Raw genomic sequence first — 25,028 nt, 5'->3', positions numbered from 1 at the left:
CAGACAGAAATCCAGACAGACAGACAGCTAAACAGATGGATGGACTGACAGACCAAAATTAAAATATCCCACTCTCAACGGGGAGCAAAATTCAATTATTTTGTGCATAAGCTTACATAAAAATATCTGAACAGTTTCTTTAAAACTTAGCAAAATGCAAATTTAAGAAATGTGAGGTTGAGGTCAAAGAAAAGGTCAAGGTCATAAGTTTGTTGATGCAGATGAATAGCACTAATATATATCAGCATGTTTATTTTGATAAACTTTCTTGAAAGGTTTATTAAAAACTGAGCTAACCACTAATAGAATCTTTGATTTTTTTTCTTAGGTATTCCATTAGAACATTTGATTCCTCTTGTGACTACTCTTCAAGAAATGCACATTTATAGGTGTGCTACAATGTAGCATAATATCCTGCTCTTCTTGTAAACAATTTTTTGTCTGTATAATTCTGACCCAACCTACACCAGGGGCCATGATCTGAACAAACTTGAATCTACATTTGACAAGACTTATCAAAACCATTGATCAAATGACCAGCTTTAATTAATTTTAATCAGGGAATACTCTTTGTCAAGTTTTATGGACATTGGCTTGTGGTTCTGGAGAATACAGGAAGCTTATTAAATTTCAACAACTAATTATTTTATTTTAACATCCTCACTTGAGTCTTGAGTGCAGGTGAGCTAAAATTCTTTATTCAAAGCCTTTCTTTAATATCAATTCAGATCTTGCATATTATTTCAGAAGCATAAAGGATAAGCATAAAGGGGAATAAGATGCCTCCAAAACACTGCAATGTTGAATTAAATGGATTTCCAAGGACAACTCCAGAAAAAATTCCCTGGAAAACATGGAGCATCCTCTAGAGCCTCGAAAAGAGTTTACCACAATAGGCCTACTGTCATTACCTTCACAATTTACTTTATATTCATTTTCAATTAAACATAAAACAGGACGGCAGAAAATGTAGTCAGTAGTAATCAGTGTCTGTTTCATTTATTTTTTCTACAGTTATACTAATAACATGCTAATATAAAAGTTCACTTTTCTTTCTTGCAACTCTCATAGGAAGCCGCTGGCATGTCTGTCTATTGTTTTTTATTTAACACGGTCTTGAGACTGTCTTTGTTGTTATCTTGGAACCATTAACAGGTTGATAAGATGCCGCATTGTCGGTCTGCCATGAGGACAATTCTGGGGAAAAAATGGTTATTCAGTGGAAAATTCTTGAATTTTTTAAATTTTGCATTGTTTGAACACAAATTTTTTCCTACAAGAAAGTTGTGTACAAAATAGAAAATTTATCTATAACAGGAGAAATACATACCCAAGGCTGATCTATTTCTCCCATATGACATACAAGCTATAACAAACAGAAAGTCAGTATATTTTAAATATTTAATGATCAATATGAACCAAAAATTATGTCACATTTATGGCTTTGAGAAAAGTAAACATTACCCTCTTCATTTCTGATTTCTTTAAAGCAGTGCCAATCATGATAGATTTTCTACAAGCTCTGGATGCAAACATTTGGCGGACCCTTGATGGTCGACACATAACATTCTGAAAAACAGACAAAATGCAGATCAATCCAATACATTAAACTTGGCACTCTTTACATAATTTGCTTATGGATAACCATTATTCATTTAAATATAGATACTAAGTACATATAAATGAAAAGAAACAAAAGACAAAATCAATAGCAGATAACACAATATTAGATTTATTGTTTAATTTTTCATTATTGATTTTTCTTTAAATACCATCTAACACAGCATAAAATGTTTTACATTTTTGTCAAATGACAATGATAACATGCTGCTTTGCCATTTTTCATTCAAATAAGTTGGCATGACATTTGGAGAAGATAAAATATGACGAGACTTACAGGGCAGTCAGAAAGCATAAAGATGAGTTCTTCGATGTCTGAAAAGAAAATAATTTTGTACAAAAGCCAATGGAACTTAACAGTTAACTGAGTATATGCATTACGGCAAAGGATCCATGAAATGGTAAATAATTATATAATAACACAAATAAATTGAAAGATAAAGCATGATAGGGACTCTACAAAAAAGTCCAGTGATTAGGAACAACTTTGAATCAAATTTTCAAACCACTGAGCTACTTTGGGGAACAGAGGATTAATGCAATGTTGATTCTCAATTTAGTAATTGTACATGTATAGCATTTTTCTTGAGATATTTTTAGAATTTCTATTATAATGCATGTGAAGTTTCATTCTTTTCAAGTAAAAACATTACATGTATATAGTCTGTAGCTCCCCAGATCTAAGCTGTAATACAGAATTTTTTATGTGTGATTTACTGTAGACTTTACTGTACATTTTTTACTCACCCTCCTTGCCAAATGTCCAGTTCCTACTGACAGGGATTGATGTCAGTTTTACTCTCTGCATTGGAGGAGCTAAAAAGTCAATTAAGAGTTAATCACTGCATCTGAGGAGCTAAAAAGTCAACCATGTGTTAATCACTGCACCAGATGAGCTAAAAAATCAATCAAGAGTTAATCACTGCATCAGAGGAGCTAAAAATGTCAATTAAGAGTTAATCACTGCATTGGAGGAGCTAAAAAGTCAAGAGTTAATCACTGAATCGGAGGAGCTAAAGAGTCAATCAAGAGTTAATCACTTTATTGGAGGAACTAAAAAGTCAATCAAGAGTTAATCACATCAGAGGAGCAGAAAATCAACCTAGAGTTAAGCACTGCGCATGATTATTTTGTCTCATAAATACTTTGGCCAGAATAAGATATATATTTCTGTTTTGTATTATTGTGATGATGGCGTAGCTCTTCATCAATAATATTTGGAAGAAACATAATCCCTCTATAAAACAAGGATTTTTTAAAATTCCAATGAAGTATTTTCTTGTTTCATCATCAAATGACTAATATTGTTTAACCATTGCTTTAAAAAGTTAAAATTGATAGAATCACATTGAATATTTAAGTAATGGGTTTGAGTGTCTGAGAAATGTTTTTTTTTTTCAAGTACACAAAGAATGGAAAATTTCAGAAATGGAACTGTTCATATTAGCTGATTGAATATGAGAGTACTAGTAATTCCAAATACCAACTGATACTGAATTAAAGTTCAACAATGAATATGATGTTGACAAAACTGAAATGTCAAGATTTCTATGTAAATCTGAATCAATTAACAAACTATTAAATGATTGAACAAAATATCCATCTTTAAAAAACTGTTTGGTTTCCCTCTCCTGACAGACTGGCTAAAAATAGTCCAGCTCAAAACTTTTTTCCACTTCCAGGAAACACTTGTATTTTTATCAATTCCTGAAATAGAAATTGAAAATTCAGCATTGCAGATATTGAAGCTTTCTGGAATTTTTTCCCCACCAACCTTCTAACCAAATTTATTTATCCCAAGTTGGGAGAGGACATCCAAACATTACTTTAAAGTTTGCCTAAATCAAAACAGAATACAGTAATTAAGAACTGTGTAAATTAGACAAATACCAGATTCATCAATGATGAAGTCAAATCCATTTTTCTTGAAGACCTCCAGACTGTCAATCAGAATGGTTTCATTGCTGGCCGTCAACTCCAGGTTCTGAGGTCTGCAATGGAAGTGGGATCACTTGTTAGTATTACAGAACCCAGTTATAAACAACATAGTGTACAGATTGTAGTAATCTGTTCACACAGTCTACATCAGGGGTATTGTGTACTTGCTGGATATATCATATGTTCAAATTGTATTGCAAATTTACCGAAAGAAGCTTCTGACTGTGTATAACAGTGTATTGTAAACTTACTCCTGATTCTGTTAAACTCTGGACAAGTGTACTCTATACTTACTGTATAAGCTTCTGACTCTGTATAACAGTGTGTCTCTGGAACATTTCAAAGTTGTACTTCTCATCTGTTGCATGCTGATCCACGATAAACAAGTCGCTGTTCAGCTTCACAATGATAAATCCTAAGTTGAACTGAAAAGTAAAAAAAAAGTTAAGTTCCATTAAATTATGTGTTCATTATATTCTTCTAAGATCATTTTACCATTAAATTTTAAGGGTTGTTGCATGTCTGAATCAAACTTTTATAATTAATATCATTTTAAAAAAAACATAGACTTGAGTACTGTAAATCACTATTTATTCGCGAGAACTTTATTTTTGCGTAATTACGCAAGAAAATGAGCTCGCTAAAATTTCAAATGAGCTCGCTAAAATTTCATTCTCGCATATAAAAGTATTCCTTACGAATATGTAAAAAAAAAAACATCAGTTCGTGAAAATTATGTCTCGTTATTAATTAGTCAATTACTATCTCGCGAAAATAAGGTGTCGCGAATATTTAGTGATCTACAGTATTTTGAGATAGGTAAATATCTGTCATCCTACCTGTCCAAGAATTTCCATTTCTTTGAACATGCTTTTTCTGAAAGAAACAATTTTTTTAATCAGACTTAGCTAGGTGATCAATCACAGACACAAAGTACACATTTTCTACCATATTTTGAAAATCTGACTTGTCTATAAAGCAAATGAGACACTGAGATGCTGCTTATACATGTATGTAATACTAGTACATGTATCAATTAACAGTACAATAAATGAATAATATCCCATCCTGACATGTATATATTTTAAAAATTCCTTTGGTATTATGCACAATTATTAGCTATAGATTAGATTTCGTATGTTTATGAGATTTGTAAAGACCGAGGATAAATTTATTTACGAGATTTCCCGCTGTAGTTCCTCCTCTGCCGACTGATTCTCGGTAGGGGAGATAACCGCGCGGAATCTCCTACAGCTCTCTATATCACTGGTCTTCTCTTCTGGAAATCAAAAATAAATTGGCATGATAACACAGCTGTGAACACATTGTAATCTTCGTTAAAATTGTAGATTGCTGTAGGTCACTAGGTCCATTTTATCCATCAATATCATCAAGTAGCATACTTACTTGAAGCTTTCTTTAATTTCTCTTTCAGCTTTAAGAAGCTGAAAGGCACCGTTGTTTCTCTTCTAGAGAGAGATTCTTTTGTATCCTACAATTCATCTTTTCATTATCACTTTATTATTTGCAGGTTTGTATACAATGAGGAACATGTTGTTCAAATTCCAATACATGTAGATCAATTCAAGCATTACTTTATCATTTGAAAATAAAAACACTTGAGGAAGAATCTAGTTTATTAATGCTTACCAGACTTGTGACTGTCAGATGGAGGTTGTCTGTGTCGGTAGATGAGATTTCTGGCTGGTTTGAGGACACACTGAACAATTTACACACAGGATTTACCTTTAAACAGGTATCATCACTGTCTCTGTCTGAAAACTTGTTAATATCACCAGAAGTACTCTCTGAAGTTAATCCATTGTCCTCAGAATAATTTGAGGAATCACATAGACTTTTGACAAAACCCTCACTTACATTGGAAGAATAAAGATTTGAACATAGGGAGTTATCATTGGAACACTCTGTGGTATTTTGATTTGTTTCATTTGAACACATATTATTTTTGGAATTGCCCATGGAAGACTTAAAGCAATTTTCATCATTTAATGATTTGGAAATGGCAGGACTACTGCCCTTTGAACACAAAATATTATCTTCACCACATTCCCCTTGTGAGTCATTAACTCTCACTGAACAAGATAGATGACAGTTTGAGACTCCATCGTCAGATGCAGAATTTCTTTCTTCTCCGCTCTGGTTGGTGACAGAATTCATATTTTCTGATTCATGAAACACAACCTTCAGATCTGAACAGTCTCCTCCAGGTCCCATAACTCCGCCCTCTGTTGTAATCGTCTCTGTACTGACCTCCCTTGTCAGGAAATCTGAGGACTTATCCCCATCCTCTTCCAGTGTGATAACGGTCTCCTCTGATTTGTTCCACCACGAATCCAAGTCTCGGACACTATTCTTCATGTCTTTCATAGGAGATGTTTTGAAAACAAAGTGATCAAGCCTTCTTTCTACAAGATGAAATATTTTTTCATGTAAATGAAAAACTTTTTTTAATGTACATAATATCAACACATTTACAGTAAAGTTAATTTTCTATCATAGGGATATACTAAAGACTACTGGGATTTCCAGTTTAAGAATGAAAAGTAATACACTCGGAAGAATAAGAGAGAGAACAAACGTTTAGAGGCAGGACTTCTGTCTTTAGTTGAGGGTGATACAGCTCCCAGTGCCTCAGTCCTGGCAAAGACACTAGAAAACTTTCTCTTCAGGTTACTCAGGGCTGACACCTATTAAGAATGACAAAGTGTAATAAATGTATCATGATGTTACACTTAAGTAGCCTTTGTACAAGTGATTTAAAAATTGGTGTTCTCTTATCACATCTAGTGATTTTATAGTAAAAATTGTAATTACATGTATATAAGATTATTCTAGTGACCAGCAAATCTAGCAGTTTTTTCTCCTAAAAGTGTGTATTATAATTTATTGTAGAAATCAGTATATAAAAATTTTGGGAATAACTCTTTAATAAATAATAATATCCATCATTATCATATCTAAGATTGATGTTATAACCAAAATTAGATGGCTGCTAAAAATTCCATCTATATTGTGAAATCTATTAGTTGAAGTATACTCAAGTAAACAATAGATACACAAAGAGATAGACACACACATGGACAATTAGACTTTATAATATACTACCCCCAGATTTTAATACAGGGCCATGATTTTCGCACATCTTTAACTATATACATGTATGTTGAAATGCAGCTGAACCTTAATATCTTGAACATTAATATACTGAATACCATGTACAGGGTGTTTCATAATATATGTCTAGAATTGTAGACCCTGTTCCTTAACCCCCTACAGAAAAGAGCTCAAAGATTGAGATTGTCGAATGCAAAGGTCATACCCTTTCCTTGCATTATTGGAAAATTGTATGCTGATAACTTCAAATCATCTTTCAAAGTTCAATGTATGCTGAAAATGCTGACATTGCTAGGATCAATTTCTGAAAATATCTATCAGACACTTTTCTAGAAGTTTGCTACACTAAGAGTCTCCATTTCACAAAATAAATTGCCGCTTCTTTTAAAGTTTTTAGGCTTTCTGGAATACCGTCACGGTGTCATTTATCATATATTGCCTGTCCCTGTCTTTAACTTTGTTACTAGCCTTCTGATAAGCACCCTAGAAAGCTTCTATTCTTTTTAGAAAATTTGTTTCATCAACTTCTGAATGAATATTGGCAAAATGAATTGATAACAAAAACGGCTTTACAATTCAGCACTGAATGGATAAATTAAGTCCATTTCAAAAAATATTCAAATTAAGACATCTGCGTTTATAGCACAATTAATCATTGTAAGACCATGATTTCCTTGACTTTTTCACTTGGAACTTGAGTGCAGGATTTGATGTTTAAAAAGATATTTGATTTGTAATAGAAGTATGATAGGTAAGAAAAATAATATGATTTAAAAATGTAACATATATAATGAAACACCCTGTACAAGTCTCTGTGTTGTAGATTCATTTAGTATCACTCACTTATCATGTATTCCAATATCAGGTTTGATTATAGCATTACATGTAATATTTCACAGTTACCTGATTTTTTGTTCCACTGGACTGACTGAAACAAATAAATACAAGATGAGCAAGACTTAGAGAAACTTAGAAAACCATTAATGCTTTAATTTTTCCTTATCAATAAAATAATTATGTTCCCCAAACGAAGTTTGGGAACATATTGTTTTTACTTTTTCTGAATTTTTTCTTTGTTCTCCGGTCCTTTTTTGTCCGCGAGTGTTCTCGTAAACTACTCATCCGATCTAGGTGAAACCTTTTTAGGGTCACTAGGTATGTTATGTAGATGTGCGGAACGAAGGTCATTTTGCGCGCACGTGCGTGCAGGTGCGCGCACGTGTAACACGTGAAATGACCAATATAATAGATTTAGCCGTAACTTTTTAAATATTGGATGAAATGCTTTGAAACTCATAATATAAGGATATAATAGTAGTATAGACATGATGACATGGTCAAAATAGCAAGATCTCACGCGCATGCAGGTGCCCTTCGCTGCGATTGGCTGAAACTTAAAGTCTAAATATCTTTTTTGTTTTCAGACAAAATCCTTTGAAATTTTGAACATAGTCTTACATTATGGAGATCTACAGCATGATATATAAGAATAATCATGAACGCACGCACATGCACGTGTGCTGCAATCTGATTGGCTAAAACTTTAAATGCCTACAACTTTCTTGGTTCTCAATAATACAGGGTGAAATTTCAAATATGAATAGATATAATGATTGCCTACATTATACTACTATCAAAAGTAAATACATGGACGTGCATGCACATGCGACCGCACACAATGTATTAAAAGACAGTATACTTGAGTGTTTGATGTTCATGCAGAATTAAGAACTTCTAAATGTCAAGACATGTAACATACTGAAGCATGCAGATCTTTTTACCCTTGACCTTGAAACTTAGGTCAAGGTCACTGGTAACCTGAATAAAATGTTGATATTAACTATTTACCAAAATCACCTTGACCTATGAACTTGAAATCGACCTTAACCTTTGTCCTTGACCCAAGGGTAAAAAGAAACATGAAGTACATGTACATGTATCTAGAAACACCTTTCAGAGTTTATTTCGGTTGACAGGTTAGAAGTTAAAGAGGTGGTGGTTTTTAATGACCTTGACCTTTCATCCAAATGTCACAATCAATCTTAAGTTCTTGGAATAAGATACAAGATTCAACTCCAACGTTAAATAGGTTAAGAATAAAAATAACCCCCCTCCCCACCCCCACCCCCCACCCCCCCACACACACAAACAAATCAAATTAATGGCAACGTAGAGAATCACTGTTAAACTCAAATAACACCTCTGACCCACATAAAATTTCAGGAAAACTGCAGAAAAGAGCTCGAGGAAGGTGTATTAAAATATGTCATTTGAGTTTCCAAAGTATATAGAAATTATTAATTTATACAGAAAAAATTACAAATCCTGTCGTGTTTAAAATTAAAGTGCAGATGACCAAAGTTGGCATATAAGCCTTTTATAGCCTATTTATTCAGATGTCGTTAATAGCATTCGATTCTACTGATTTGAAATAATATTTTAATACCAAGCATCCTTTGTTTAATTTACCTTTGAAATTTATTTGAATTTTTTTTTTAGAATTACGCAATCCCCAGAAATAGCGATTTTCGGTATATTAAAAATCAGTATACATGTACGCTCCTTCGTAAAATAATCAGATATTTGCATTCATGAAAAAAATATTAATAAGAAGGTGTTAAACAATATAGGTCACATTAGCTGACACAAATGTCTTTTTAAACATCTCACGTAAAACCCAGAGAGTAGCCCCCTATGCATTGGAAAAAATGAATAGTTCCGGTCAAAAAACCTTTATATATTTATTTACAAAGTATATAAAATTTACCAGGCACAGGTATCAGAGTTGTCAAAATGGCCTGAGAGGAAATATTAAAAAAAATTCTGAACAGAAAGGAAAATCCCTTTTCCATGTATGGAACTACTATTGAATATAACCAACCCCGAGCCCGATCTTAAAAACACGGTAGTAGAAAATTAGAATTTTGCTGTTTTATTAATTTTTTTGCTTTTAACTTCTTTTCTTGAAGCCAAATGATATGAAAACACTCAAGAAGGTGAAAGGACTTCATATTGTTATCTGAATTAAAATCAAAATTGTAATCTGAACAATTAGTCTCCTTATTATGTTCCCCAAACGAAGTTTGGGAACATATTGTTTTTACTTTTTCTGAATTTTTTCTTTGTTCTCCGGTCCTTTTTTGTCCGCGAGTGTTCTCGTAAACTACTCATCCGATCTAGGTGAAACCTTTTTAGGGTCACTAGGTATGTTATGTAGATGTGCGGAACGAAGGTCATTTTGCGCGCACGTGCGTGCAGGTGCGCGCACGTGTAACACGTGAAATGACCAATATAATAGATTTAGCCGTAACTTTTTAAATATTGGATGAAATGCTTTGAAACTCATAATATAAGGATATAATAGTAGTATAGACATGATGACATGGTCAAAATAGCAAGATCTCACGCGCATGCAGGTGCCCTTCGCTGCGATTGGCTGAAACTTAAAGTCTAAATATCTATTTTGTTTTCAGACAAAATCCTTTGAAATTTTGAACATAGTCTTACATTATGGAGATCTACAGCATGATATATAAGAATAATCATGAACGCACGCACATGCACGTGTGCTGCAATCTGATTGGCTAAAACTTTAAATGCCTACAACTTTCTTGGTTCTCAATAATACAGGGTGAAATTTCAAATATGAATAGATATAATGATTGCCTACATTATACTACTATCAAAAGTAAATACATGGACGTGCATGCACATGCGACCGCACACAATGTATTAAAAGACAGTATACTTGAGTGTTTGATGTTCATGCAGAATTAAGAACTTCTAAATGTCAAGACATGTAACATACTGAAGCATGCAGATCTTTTTACCCTTGACCTTGAAACTTAGGTCAAGGTCACTGGTAACCTGAATAAAATGTTGATATTAACTATTTACCAAAATCACCTTGACCTATGAACTTGAAATCGACCTTAACCTTTGTCCTTGACCCAAGGGTAAAAAGAAACATGAAGTACATGTACATGTATCTAGAAACACCTTTCAGAGTTTATTTCGGTTGACAGGTTAGAAGTTAAAGAGGTGGTGGTTTTTAATGACCTTGACCTTTCATCCAAATGTCACAATCAATCTTAAGTTCTTGGAATAAGATACAAGATTCAACTCCAACGTTAAATAGGTTAAGAATAAAAATAACCCCCCTCCCCACCCCCCCCCCCCCCCCCCCACCCCACACAAAACAAATCAAATTAATGGCAACGTAGAGAATCACTGTTAAACTCAAATAACACCTCGGACCCATATAAAATTTCAGGAAAACTGCAGAAAAGAGCTCGAGGAAAGTGTATTAAAATATGTCATTTGAGTTTCCAAAGTATATAGAAATTATTAATTTATACAGAAAAAATTACAAATCCTGTCGTGTTTAAAATTAAAGTGCAGATGACCAAAGTTGGCATATAAGCCTTTTATAGCCTATTTATTCAGATGTCGTTAATAGCATTCGATTCTACTGATTTGAAATAATATTTTAATACCAAGCATCCTTTGTTTAATTTACCTTTGAAATTTATTTGAATTTTTTTTTTAGAATTACGCAATCCCCAGAAATAGCGATTTTCGGTATATTAAAAATCAGTATACATGTACGCTCCTTCGTAAAATAATCAGATATTTGCATTCATGAAAAAAATATTAATAAGAAGGTGTTAAACAATATAGGTCACATTAGCTGACACAAATGTCTTTTTAAACATCTCATGTAAAACCCAGAGAGTAGCCCCCTATGCATTGGAAAAAATGAATAGTTCCGGTCAAAAAACCTTTATATATTTATTTACAAAGTATATAAAATTTACCAGGCACAGGTATCAGAGTTGTCAAAATGGCCTGAGAGGAAATATTAAAAAAAATTCTGAACAGAAAGGAAAATCCCTTTTCCATGTATGGAACTACTATTGAATATAACCAACCCCGAGCCCGATCTTAAAAACACGGTAGTAGAAAATTAGAATTTTGCTGTTTTATTAATTTTTTTGCTTTTAACTTCTTTTCTTGAAGCCAAATGATATGAAAACACTCAAGAAGGTGAAAAAACTTCATATTGTTATCTGAATTAAAATCAAAATTGTAATCTGAACAATTAGTCTCCTTATTATGTTCCCCAAACGAAGTTTGGGAACATATTGTTTTTACTTTTTCTGAATTTTTTCTTTGTTCTCCGGTACTTTTTTGTCCGCGAGTGTTCTCGTAAACTACTCATCCGATCTAGGTGAAACCTTTTTAGGGTCACTAGGTATGTTATGTAGATGTGCGGAACGAAGGTCATTTTGCGCGCACGTGCGTGCAGGTGCGCGCACGTGTAACACGTGAAATGACCAATATAATAGATTTAGCCGTAACTTTTTAAATATTGGATGAAATGCTTTGAAACTCATAATATAAGGATATAATAGTAGTATAGACATGATGACATGGTCAAAATAGCAAGATCTCACGCGCATGCAGGTGCCCTTCGCTGCGATTGGCTGAAACTTAAAGTCTAAATATCTATTTTGTTTTCTGACAAAATCCTTTGAAATTTTGAACATAGTCTTACATTATGGAGATCTACAGCATGATATATAAGAATAATCATGAACGCACGCACATGCACGTGTGCTGCAATCTGATTGGCTAAAACTTTAAATGCCTACAACTTTCTTGGTTCTCAATAATACAGGGTGAAATTTCAAATATGAATAGATATAATGATTGCCTACATTATACTACTATCAAAAGTAAATACATGGACGTGCATGCACATGCGACCGCACACAATGTATTAAAAGACAGTATACTTGAGTGTTTGATGTTCATGCAGAATTAAGAACTTCTAAATGTCAAGACATGTAACATACTGAAGCATGCAGATCTTTTTACCCTTGACCTTGAAACTTAGGTCAAGGTCACTGGTAACCTGAATAAAATGTTGATATTAACTATTTACCAAAATCACCTTGACCTATGAACTTGAAATCGACCTTAACCTTTGTCCTTGACCCAAGGGTAAAAAGAAACATGAAGTACATGTACATGTATCTAGAAACACCTTTCAGAGTTTATTTCGGTTGACAGGTTAGAAGTTAAAGAGGTGGTGGTTTTTAATGACCTTGACCTTTCATCCAAATGTCACAATCAATCTTAAGTTCTTGGAATAAGATACAAGATTCAACTCCAACGTTAAATAGGTTAAGAATAAAAATAACCCCCCTCCCCACCCCCACCCCCCCCCCCCCCAACACACACACAAACAAATCAAATTAATGGCAACGTAGAGAATCACTGTTAAACTCAAATAACACCTCGGACCCACATAAAATTTCAGGAAAACTGCAGAAAAGAGCTCGAGGAAAGTGTATTAAAATATGTCATTTGAGTTTCCAAAGTATATAGAAATTATTAATTTATACAGAAAAAATTACAAATCCTGTCGTGTTTAAAATTAAAGTGCAGATGACCAAAGTTGGCATATAAGCCTTTTATAGCCTATTTATTCAGATGTCGTTAATAGCATTCGATTCTACTGATTTGAAATAATATTTTAATACCAAGCATCCTTTGTTTAATTTACCTTTGAAATTTATTTGAATTTTTTTTTAGAATTACGCAATCCCCAGAAATAGCGATTTTCGGTATATTAAAAATCAGTATACATGTACGCTCCTTCGTAAAATAATCAGATATTTGCATTCATGAAAAAAATATTAATAAGAAGGTGTTAAACAATATAGGTCACATTAGCTGACACAAATGTCTTTTTAAACATCTCACGTAAAACCCAGAGAGTAGCCCCCTATGCATTGGAAAAAATGAATAGTTCCGGTCAAAAAACCTTTATATATTTATTTACAAAGTATATAAAATTTACCAGGCACAGGTATCAGAGTTGTCAAAATGGCCTGAGAGGAAATATTAAAAAAAATTCTGAACAGAAAGGAAAATCCCTTTTCCATGTATGGAACTACTATTGAATAAGTTCATTTTGATTGGTAAGGTATTGGCGTGATACCCTTAGTTGACTTTAACCCTGCCTTGTAGTCGGAATAAAACCAACTTTGAGCCCGAGGTTAAAATAAGTAGAGAAATAAAATGTGAATCGATATATTAAAAATATGACATATGCTTGAAAAATGGTAAATTTATATATGTATTTTTTTCTTTGATTCGTGGGATAGAAAGATATGTTAATCGCTTAATCAAAATGCCATAATCATCTTGCATATGCATGTACATGTACGTGTGCGCGCATGTAAAAAACGTTAAACAATATATCGTTGATAGTTGATATCATTGTAACTTTTATATTCTTAAATGAAATCTTGGGATACTTAGCATATTTATAAAAGGTCTTAGAGGAATAAGGCACGATAAGGGACATGGGGAGCGTTTGGGGAACATCTGTAACGGTCTCCGTTACAATTAGCACTAGTTATGTTCCCCAAACGAAGTTGGGGAACATATTGTTTTTACTCTGTTTCTTATTATTATTATTATTATTATTATTATTATTATTTTTCTTCTTCTTCCTGGGTACTTTTTTGTCCGGGAATGATCTTGTAAACTGTTCGTCCGAGGTAGGTAAAACCTTTTTAGGGTAAGTAGACATGTTATGCAGATTTGCGGAATCAAGGTCATTTTGCGCGCACGTGCTTGCAAGAGCGCGCACGTGCAACACTTGCAATAACCAATATAATAGATAAAGTCGGAACTTTTCTATTTTTTGATAAAGTGCTTTGAAACTCATAATGTAAGGATACATTAGTAGTATAGACAAGATGGCATTGTCAAAATAGCAAGATCTCACGCGCATGCACGTGCACTTTGCTCTGATTGGCTGAAACTAAAGTCTCAATATCTTTCTTGTTTCTTGTCATAATCTTTTGAAATTTTGAACATGGTCCTACATTATGAAGATCTACAGCATGATATATTAAAATTTTAATAAAAGCATGCGCATGCGCGCGTGCTGTAATCTGATTGGCTAAAACTTTAAATGGCTATATCTCCTTTGTTTTTTGACGAAATGCTTTGAAATTTATAACATAGTCATGCATTACGATATCCTAAAATATGATATAGAAAATATTCATGAAATCACGCGCATGCATGTGTGCTGCAATCTGATTGGCTGAAACTTCAAATGGCTATAACTCTCTTGTTTTTCAACCAAACAGGATGGGATTTAGAACTTGGATAAATATAAGGGACTTCTTCAAGAAGGTGTAGTCATTATGCACGTGCTTGCACGTGCGTGCACGTGAAATGAGTAAAATAAAAAATACACTCAAATGAGTGCATTTTTAATACTTTTGGATGAAATGCTTTGATATTATTAAAATTTTAGATAGTGTAGACAAGATAATATGGTCGTTACGCACATGAACACGCGTGCAATGCCTATTTTTTTAAAATATATTTTGTATTTTTCTTGGAAAACCTTGATTAAGTCTAAATTCCATAAAGTATTTCTTATTTAATAGAGATAACAGGGAATGTGGCACCAAAAGGGAGTTAGGGAGCGTTTGGGGAACATCTGTAACGGTCCCCGTTACAATTAGCACTAGTTATTTTTCTTCTTCTTCCTGGGTACTTTTTTGTCCGCGAGTGATCTTGTAAACTGTTCATCCGAAGTAGGTAAAACCTTTTTAGGGTTAGTAGACATGTTATGTAGATTTGCGGAATCAAGGTCATTTTCCGCGCACGTGCTTGCAAGAGTGTGCACGTGCAACACGTGCAATGACCAATATAATAGATATAGCCGTAACTTTTCTATTTTTTGACTATATGCTTTGAAACTCATAATATAAGTATATATTAGTTGTATAAGCATGATGACATGTTCCTCGCGCACGTGCTTGCAAGAGCGCGCACGTGCAACACGTGAAATGACTAATATAATAGGTATATCCGCAATTTTTCTATTTCTTGATGAAATGCTTTGAAACTCATAATGTGAGGATATATTAGTAGTATAGACATGAAGACATGGTCAAAATAGCAAGATCTCACGCGCATGCACGTGCGCTTTGCTCTGATTGGCTGAAACTAAAGTCTCAATATCTTTCTTGTTTTTTGACGAAATCCTATGAAATTTTGAACATAGCCATGCAATACGACATTTTAAAATATGGTATAAAGCAAATATCATGAAAACACGTGCATGCATGTGCGCTGCAATCTGATTGGCTGAAACTTTAAATAGCTATGACTCCCTTGGTTTTCAACCAAACAGGATGGGATTTGAAACATAGATATATATAATGGACTTCTACAAGAACGTATGGTCACCATGCACATGCATACACGTGCGTGAACGTGCGCTGCAATCTGATTGGCTGAAACTTTAAACAGCTATAACTCCCTTGGTTTTCAACCAAACTGGGTAAGATTTAGAACATAGATACATGTAGATGTAATGGACTTCTACAAGAAGCTATGGTCACCATGCTCATGTATGCACGTGCGTGCACGTGAAATGAGTTAAATCAAAAATACACTCGAATGAGCTTTTTTTATATACTTTTGGATTAAATACTTTAATATTTAGCATATTAGAATATATAGATTGTGTACACATTATGATATGGTCATTACGCACATGCATTCACATGCGCAAGTGTGCAATGATACAATTTGAATGAACATAGTACACTTTCGGGTAAACGTTGTTGAAGTCTCAAATGCATAGAGTTTGTCTTATTTAATGAACCTTACAGGGAATATGACTATAAAAGGGAGTTGGGGAGCGTTTGGGGAACATCTGTAACGGTCCCCGTTACAATTAGCACTAGTTCTTATTATGTTCCCCAAACGAAGTTGGGGAACATATTGTTTTTACTCTGTTTCTTATTATTATGTTCCCCAAACGAAGTTGGGGAACATATTGTTTTTACTCTGTTTCTTATTATTATTATTATTATTATTATGTTCCCCAAACGAAGTTTGGGAACATATTGTTTTTACTCTGTTTCTTATTATTATGTTCCCCAAACGGAGTTTGGGAACATATTGTTTTTACTCGGTTTCTTATTATTATTATTATTTTTTTTTTCTTATTTGTTCTCCGGTACTTTTTTGTCCGCGAGTGTTCTCAGAAACTGTTCACCAAACTAAGTTAAAACCTTTTTAGGGTTAATGGGTGTGTAGTGTAGGTGTGCGGAACGAAGGTCATTTTGCGCGCATACGCCTGCACGTGCGTGCGCGTGAAATGAGTGAAATGACTGATATATCTAATATAGTCATAACTTTTACATTTTTTGATGAAATGCTTTGAAACTCATTATTTAAGGATATATTAATAGTGTTAATAATATGACACTGTCAAATTAGCACGAACTCACGCGCATGCACGTGTGCATCGCTCTGATTGGCTGAAACAAAAACCTCAATATCTTTTCTGTTTTTTGACAAAATGCTATGAAATTTAAAACATAGGCATACTTTAGGATGTCCTACAAAACGATATATAACAATTGTCATGAAAACATGCGCATGCTCGTGCGCTGCAATCTGATTGGCTTAAACTTTAAATGGCTATAACGTCCTTGTTTTTCAACCAAACAAGATGGGGTTTAGAACATAGACAGACATAATGGACTGCTACAAGAAGGTATGGTCGTCATGCACATGCATGCACGTGCGCTTTGATCTGATTGGCTGAAACAAAAATATCAATATCTTTTTCGTTTTTTGACGAAATGCTATGGAATCTTGGACATAGGCATGCATTAAGATATCCTACAATATGATTTGTAACAATTTTCATAAATGCATGCACATGCACGTGCACTGCAATCTGATTGGCTTAAACTTTAAATGGCTCTAACTCCCTTGTTTTTCAACCAAACAGGATGGGATTCGGACCTTACACAGACATAATAGACTCCTACAAGAGGGTATGGTCATCATGCACATGCATGCACGTGCTTGCACGTGAAATTGGTAAATTTAAGAATACACTTGAATGATCGTATTTTTAATGCTTTTGGATTAAACGCTTCAATATTTAGTATATCAAGATTTCTAAATAGTGGAGACAAGATGTTATCGTCATTATGCATATGCATTCACATGCGCACGCGTGCTATGCTAAAATTTGAATATACTTGGTATACTTCTGGGAAAACGTTGACAAAGTCTTAAATGCATAGAGTTTGCCTTTTTTTAATAAAGCTTACAGGGAATATGGCACGAAAAGGGATTTGGGGAGCGTTTGGGGAACATCTGTAACGGTTCCCGTTACAATTAGCACTAGTTTCTTTTGTAATTTTAGGGAATTTTTAAATAAAGATTTGATTACTTACTTATCTGTACCTTCTCTCTCACAGTCTGAAAATATAAGTACAAAAAGACATCAGGTAGAATCACAAAAAGGACACTGTCGCATGATCCTATCCAGCAATGAGCAATCAATCACAAAAATGACTTTTTTCATTATCCAATCCAGCAACTCACTTAGTATTCAATCATCCATTATTCTTTCTTTTGGGCTTATTTTTCCAAACAAATTCACCTAAGATGATTTTTTAGATTGATTTTTTAGCAAATTCACCTGAGTTGAGTTTCCCAGGGGTTGATTTTTTCAAACTCCCATGAGTTTACTCTCTCTGGGGTTGATTTTTTTTTTTTTTAACTGATACATGATTTGAGTTTCTCTGGGTTGAGTTTTTTTCTCTAACTCCCCTGAGTTCATTTTATCTGAGGTTGATTTTTTTTTCTAGCAAACTCACCTGAGTTGAGTTTCTTTGGGGTAGATTTTTTTTTCTAACTCCCCTGAGTTGACTTTCTCTGGGTTTGAGTTTTTTTATAACTCACCTGAGTTGAGTTTCTCTTGGGTTGAATTTTTTTAACTCACCTGCGTTGAGTTTCTCTGGGGTTGAGTTTTTCTGGAACAGTTTATCAGTGATCATAGTCAGAGGATAGGTGGACACAGTAGGCTCATACATCCTCAGAAGAGATGTCTAAAAGGTTAAAATACATGTATAATACAGGTATACATTAACACATTCACAATTTAAATTTTTTATGGGAAAACACCCCATTATCTTGCAGTGGTCTGAATTTATAGAAGCCTTATTACATAGTTATTAGAAGTGGATAACCTTTATAATAGCCAGTAGAATCTTTTCATTTTCCATAAATATCTGACGTTTGTCTGGGGTAACGTTTACATCAACGGATTCTACAATAGATAAGCATTCACTATCAAAGACAACAACCAGAAAATTAGGATTACGGAATTTATATCTTTAATATTATAGAGATGCATCATTATCTGTATCTTATATAATGAAATTGATTAAATCATTCTATTCATTTATAAAGCCAATTCTCTGATAAACGCTTATGGAAACTCTGTCAACTTTGTAAGCTCTATTGTAGATAAATAAATTAAGGATCCATATTATAATTAAATTCAGTTTTGTTGTTTACATGAAGTCAATGTGAAACTGATGGCCTACAATTTTTATGAGTTTTTCATATATCAAGGGTAAAATACATCAAAGAAAAGTAGTTAAGATTACATAGTTCATCATATCCATGGTATTTGTAATACATGTATCAATGTCTGAGATACCAAAGTTAAATTGCACTGCTATCAATTCTTACTTATTCTTACCTTTATCCATGGTGATATGAATGGCTACAAATGGGTACTGGTGACGATTAAACTGATGATACACTTCATTTATCACTTTTGTAATCTGAAAAATAATTGAAATCTTATCATACATCAAGACAATTGTCAATATTTTATCACTTTTGTAATCTGGAAGATAATTGAATCTAATCATACATAGAGGATATTCAATGTTTTTTAGTTGAATATGGAATTTATTGCGCTCGTGAAAATATCAAAAAGGAGTCTCAGGAGTGAAATAAATTCCATATTCAACTACAAAACATTGAATTTTCTGTTTATTACATTTTTTACAAAAAATCTTTGATTTTTCCTTTGCCCCAGTCTTTTGTAATACAGCCATTGGCTACATGACGTCATAGTTGAGCGGTTGAAACGTCATAGATAAGTGAGGTGAAAACACTGTAAACATGGATTTAGCAACATTTTTTTGGTAATTTCGACAGTTTTATTCGCTGTCAGAATGGTTTATTTATTTCCATCTATCTTATATTAGGTCAAGGAAGATTTTTTTTTACAACAATCTTCGTTATGGGAAGGGAAATCGAGAGTTTTCCCGCACTTCTGATATTCGTCACACTGTGACAGGATATCATTTTTATTCAATGAATAAATTACAGTATTTCACAGGTAAAAATGTAATAAATCAATACAATTGTCAATATTTTAAAGGTGTTTTCTTTGAAAGCACAGTAAAACTGCATGGTTATAGTGAACTTATAGATAAAGCAAATTTTTTTTGATTCACAGTAAAATTCAACAGAATTCTGGCTAAAAGAAAATATGATATAAAGAAATGGGATGTTCTGAATTGATTTTCTGCCCCATAGAGGTTATAAAAACGAAATAACAGCTCCTATAACAGAACTATTTAAACATTCAACTGAAGTTATTTTTATTTAAGTATTATATCTAATATTCATTTCATCAAAAAGAAAAAAAAAATAACATGCTAGTTCTCAAAGGTATATTGTATAAATATACTTTCCTCAACATATTTATAATTTTACAAATTCATTATACAAGTAAACAGATGAAGGAAAGAGTAAGTAAATTCACACATCCATGTTTTTTTCTATATTCAAATTTTACAGTAAAATTTAACAAAAAATAGGACAGACCTTTGCTGAATCAAATGGTCGTTTGTTGATGAAGAGGAATTGTCTGTCTGTAGCACTCCTCCCCACACCATGGGCACACTTAGAAACATAGCCTTCTATTCTACAAACAGAGAAAATCAACACCATGGGCACTTAGAAATATATCCTTCTATTCTATAAATAGAAAATATCTGTGCACTAAGAAACATAACCATCAATACTACAAACAAAAAATATCCACTTAATTTCAAACATAGCCATCAATACTATGAAGCGAGAAAATCCACACCACATGGCATTCATGCACATTTATAAACACAGCCAAATTAACAATCCTAAAATTGATATACATGTATCATATTATAAATAATAGCTCAATCTAATTAAATTCAGACTTCTTAGAATTTTACTGTGTTCAGAGTAGATCTAAGAAGTTTGATTTTAACTAAAATGTTTAACTGACCTGAAGCAGTTAACAATGTCCTTGTTGACCTTGAGACTGTACTCATCCAAGATGTCATCACTTGGGTCAAAGGTCACAAACTCTGTAAGACTGTGCATCTGTAGAAGAATGATTACAGCAATAAAAGAAAATGCAGCTTTTAATTTAAAACCCAAGAAAAGTTAACTTATAGTTTGCATACTGTAAAAATCACTTTAACTTTGTGGAATCAAACTTTTGTGGTTTTTGTAAAAATATTGCTTCAAGGGGATTTAATTGTGGTTGACAAACAAACAATTCTGTAGTAAAAATATGAACCATCCAAAGATAAGTCCACCCACACTGTCCCTCAAAACAAGTGTGAACAGTTGATTAATATCTGTACCTGTTTTGGTCCAAAAACATCTGCTATATTTTCCCTCAACGTTTGGTTTCCATTGCTGGACAACACTGTTGACCACCCTCTACTTGTTAAAAAAAAATTATTAATTACCATTTAAATGATTACCAGGGTATTCTGAATCTAATTAACAATACCTGTAGATATTTGATCTGCTCCCAGCTTTTGCTATGTTGCTTACCGTGTTTCTGATATACATGTATGTGGTGCAAATTAATTTCCTCAAAACTATATAGATAAAATTGAGTACATGTACTTTAAAAACTTTGAGAATTATTCTTATTTTACTTTTTTTTGGCATTTTAAAATCAATGGGTTATTTTTGGCTTAAAATCTTCAACTGGGTTTTGTGAAAATAAATTAATGAGGAGTATGGCATGTCATGGAGTGTTTGTAAAATTAGGACACACTTACCCTTTCTTGGATTGGTTAGAGCAGGTAATCCTAACTCCTGTACTGATAATGCAGTAAGAGTTCAGCACCTGAATCAATTTATTGAATTCCTTTTTGACATTCCTCTGGAATTCCTTGTGTCGAACAGGAAGAGTAGAGAACAGGTTCTGTAGAAGTACTGTTGTTCCTCTCTATTCAATATACATGTACAAGTTACATAACACTCTTATGTCAAACCCCACAAATTTACTGATAAAATATCTCTATATACCTATTATATTATTTTCATACAACATAAAACATGCTCATAGTGAAGAGGCTTACATTGAATTGACAATTACCACAAACTGATTTTTATTCCCAGCGACTTTCAAATATATTGTAAACTTAACAGATATAATGAATTACACTTATAGCGAAGTAAAACCACCCATCCCTGGCAGTTCATTATAGGCGTGTTTTACAGTAAATTATCTTTATGCATAAAAAAATGCTATTTAATGTTATACTTTGTATTCCAATAAACCTCAATAGTTTTAAGTTTGAATGTTTATAATTTCCATGAACTCTGTTCTGTTTGAGTGTCCTGGTTTTGTTCTGACATTTGTAGTTTGCAGCAACACTTGGTCAGTCCAAATCCATAGCGGACTTCTCTGTTCATTTGCAAAGTAATACCGGAGGGGGCATTCATTTCATTGTAATTAAGCATCCAATAGATGAGAAATATGGTGATCAACATTTGAAACATAAGCATGCTTGACCAAACAAAAGGACACACTGTTATTGTAATGGTAGTCAAACACCTTGTACACTTGACATTACATCTCTCCTTACAAACTCACATCCATACTTTATAATTTTTTTTCTACCTGATTTTATAAATGTATGAATAATTTGTCTTAATTTTATATATTTACACCTGTCTTGGTTGTGGAGACTTGGTCTTTATTTTTCCATTGTGATTAAATTCCAGTTTTGTTCCAACAGTTGTATCACCATGCCTTGTTGTAATTGTTAGGGAGCTGTGATAAAAAAAATAATGAAGTGTATTACTATATATGCACAAAAAAGATAAGCATTATATAATTCATTACAAACTACTGTACTGCTTAAAGTGTTGTCTAAAAGAAGTATAGTTTTGTTGCTCACATTTGAAAACACTAGACAAAAAGACAAAGTACAATAATTTATATGTATACCTGAGAGCACAAAGGGAGCTGAGGGCTTCCCCTCTAAAACCAAACGTGGCAACACTGGTCAGATCTGTGAAATCCTGAAGCTTAGATGTATGGTGCTTGAGAGCTAACAAAGGAACATTAGTGATGTCAGTGTAAAGTGTGCAGACAAGATTTATAGATAATAACAATGATAAATCAAAGGTCCATACTTAGTCCCTCAAAATTACTCTCCTCCACTCCGCTTCCATTGTCACTCACTTCAATCGACTCCAATCCGTAATCCTTCAGTTTTATTTCTGAAAAAAAGGTTATAACATAAAGCATCAAGATATAAAACTTAATCATTTAACTAAATCAAGCAGAAGCACATCAGTTGTGTCACTGAGGTAAAAAGTCATTTTTATCATTAAAAAAAATCAGTCATGGAAGTTGATGAATTAAAGTGGAAGAAATTTCAACAGCAACACCATTTATTCAACTAAAGAAAATACATTACACAGAGCTGATTCAGTGTAACTTTTTAGCATTTTTTTTTATTTACCAACACTGGTTGCCCCTGCATCAATGCTGTTTTCCACCAGCTCTTTGACTGCTGTGGCAAGAGTTAGAACAACCTGCCCTGAACAGATTCTGTGGATTGACTTTTTGTCGATTGCTTTGATTTCTTTGGCAAGTGACGCTTGTTCCTCCTCCCTGTAATGAAAAAAATAATTTACACAAAAAAAAGCTTTATTCAACATTTCTTTTAAGAAAATGTTAATTCATCATTTGAAACATAAATCCTGAAGCTTACAATAGATGAATTTCACATTCCTAAGAGTTATCTTCTGTTGTTGGCGTAACACTCATTTTTCCCACTTTGTCCTGTGTAAGTTACCTGTTAATATTTTTAATCTTCAAAAGTTATCGGACAATTTGGATCTGTACCCATATTGCCAGAGTATGGGGCAACATGAAAAACATAATGAACATATTCATACAGATTTTATTTCTAAGATACTGACCCATAAAGTTGGTAAGGTTATAGAGGGAAAACAATGCCTTAAGCCGGTTGACCCTGGATTGACCCCGCAAAGGGGAATAACTTTTGTAAATGTGAAAGTCGTCTATGTATCCCTGTAGACTCAGCATAAAAAAATATAATTAAACAACCCTTCTTTAAATGATGACATAAAACACACTCAGAGTAGACAGCTTAGATTGTTTACTTTAGGCCAACTTAAGGGAGAATAACTTGTACTAAGTACTCTATCCTAACAGACTCAGATGAGCAGGTAGATAGGACCAACGTTAGGAAGAATAACATTTAAATTTACTTTGATCCACTTAACAGACTTGAATGAAAAGGTAGATAGTATGGACAAATCTGACACCTCATTCATCAGACATAGAACATTTGAAATCCCTTGAAAGAATGAAAATTCAGACTAGTTCCCGTGAAAAATTAACCTAGCCGTAATTTGAAAAAAATATTCTGAAGTAAGTTTTCTTTATCGAATTTTGAAATTTATACAATATTTCTCTTATAAGTTCCATCAAATCAGAAAAACATAACTTATATGATTTAACTTCAACAATCAGTGTATATTGCATTGATCTGTTGATCATTTTTTGGCGCATTATTTGAACACTTACATTTGCATTCTGGAAAAAACAATGAACAATAATTTATATGGGGACATTTATGCTAAAAACTACAAAATTATCGATATTCTCAACATACTTACATAATCCATCTATCTGAAAGTTCAACAAACTGGTCAAATTATCGAAAGTATTTTTAAGTTGATTTTTTTCCTAACTTAGTTTATGTGGAAAGTGAAACTAGAGATTTTCTATTAGTTCGTACTTCTTATTATTCGGGTTTTCACATTTTCCATACCGCAATACATAAGAACACTTTTGTTTAAATCAGAAAATCATTTGCTGAACTAATATAGAATGCAATTTTTTTTATTTTAGAAAATCTATGATTATGTGTGACAACAAAAAGACCACTTTTGATTTAACACTCTGAGGATATATCTTTATTTCAGTGCCACTAACTCTAAATTAGTCCATGCGATTTGTCTGCATAAACAGGCAGGTAGCAGCAGGGGGAGGGCTGCTACTTTTTCAGGTAAGTCAAAAAAAAATTCTCTGGCTGCCTCCCCCCCCACTTTATAAAACGATGCTACGTGGC

General features: G+C 33.2%; 1 protein-coding gene across 1 annotated transcript; it reads right to left on the bottom strand.

The window, feature by feature from the left end:
• Window positions 1–751: 751 nt before the first annotated feature.
• Window positions 752–24,647, bottom strand: LOC134281556 (mismatch repair endonuclease PMS2-like). The gene is made up of 26 exons (XM_062763992.1): window positions 24,574–24,647; window positions 23,388–23,539; window positions 23,056–23,142; window positions 22,868–22,970; window positions 22,588–22,690; window positions 21,690–21,859; window positions 21,261–21,339; window positions 20,897–20,994; window positions 20,455–20,554; window positions 19,313–19,397; window positions 18,795–18,874; window positions 18,548–18,653; window positions 17,997–18,021; window positions 7,597–7,621; window positions 6,158–6,266; window positions 5,209–5,984; window positions 4,966–5,050; window positions 4,738–4,837; window positions 4,398–4,434; window positions 3,853–3,983; window positions 3,511–3,611; window positions 2,368–2,436; window positions 1,898–1,935; window positions 1,465–1,569; window positions 1,331–1,366; window positions 752–1,197 (listed from the first exon to the last, which is right to left on the bottom strand). Coding segments are annotated over exons 1-26 (2,865 nt in total). The 5' UTR covers window positions 24,576–24,647; the 3' UTR covers window positions 752–1,134.
• Window positions 24,648–25,028: the final 381 nt, after the last annotated feature.

This window comes from Saccostrea cucullata, unplaced genomic scaffold (assembly GCF_032062105.1).
Source record: "Saccostrea cucullata isolate Sc308-1 unplaced genomic scaffold, CSIRO_AGI_Scuc_v1 ctg5229, whole genome shotgun sequence".
Lineage (NCBI taxonomy): Eukaryota > Metazoa > Mollusca > Bivalvia > Ostreida > Ostreidae > Saccostrea > Saccostrea cuccullata.
The sequence above is the reverse complement of the archived record's forward strand: the minus strand, read 5'-3'. Positions and strand labels throughout refer to the sequence as shown.

Bases quoted from the DNA above. Each gene is read 5' to 3' on its own strand.
- LOC134281556 (XM_062763992.1), bottom strand. The intron at 20,995-21,260 runs GTACAGATATTA...ATTCTTCTACAG, and splicing joins ATGTTTTTGGACCAAAACAG to ATGCACAGTCTTACAGAGTT. The intron at 18,022-18,547 runs GTGAGTTAAAAA...TTATATTTTCAG, and splicing joins CCCAGAGAAACTCAACGCAG to ACTGTGAGAGAGAAGGTACA.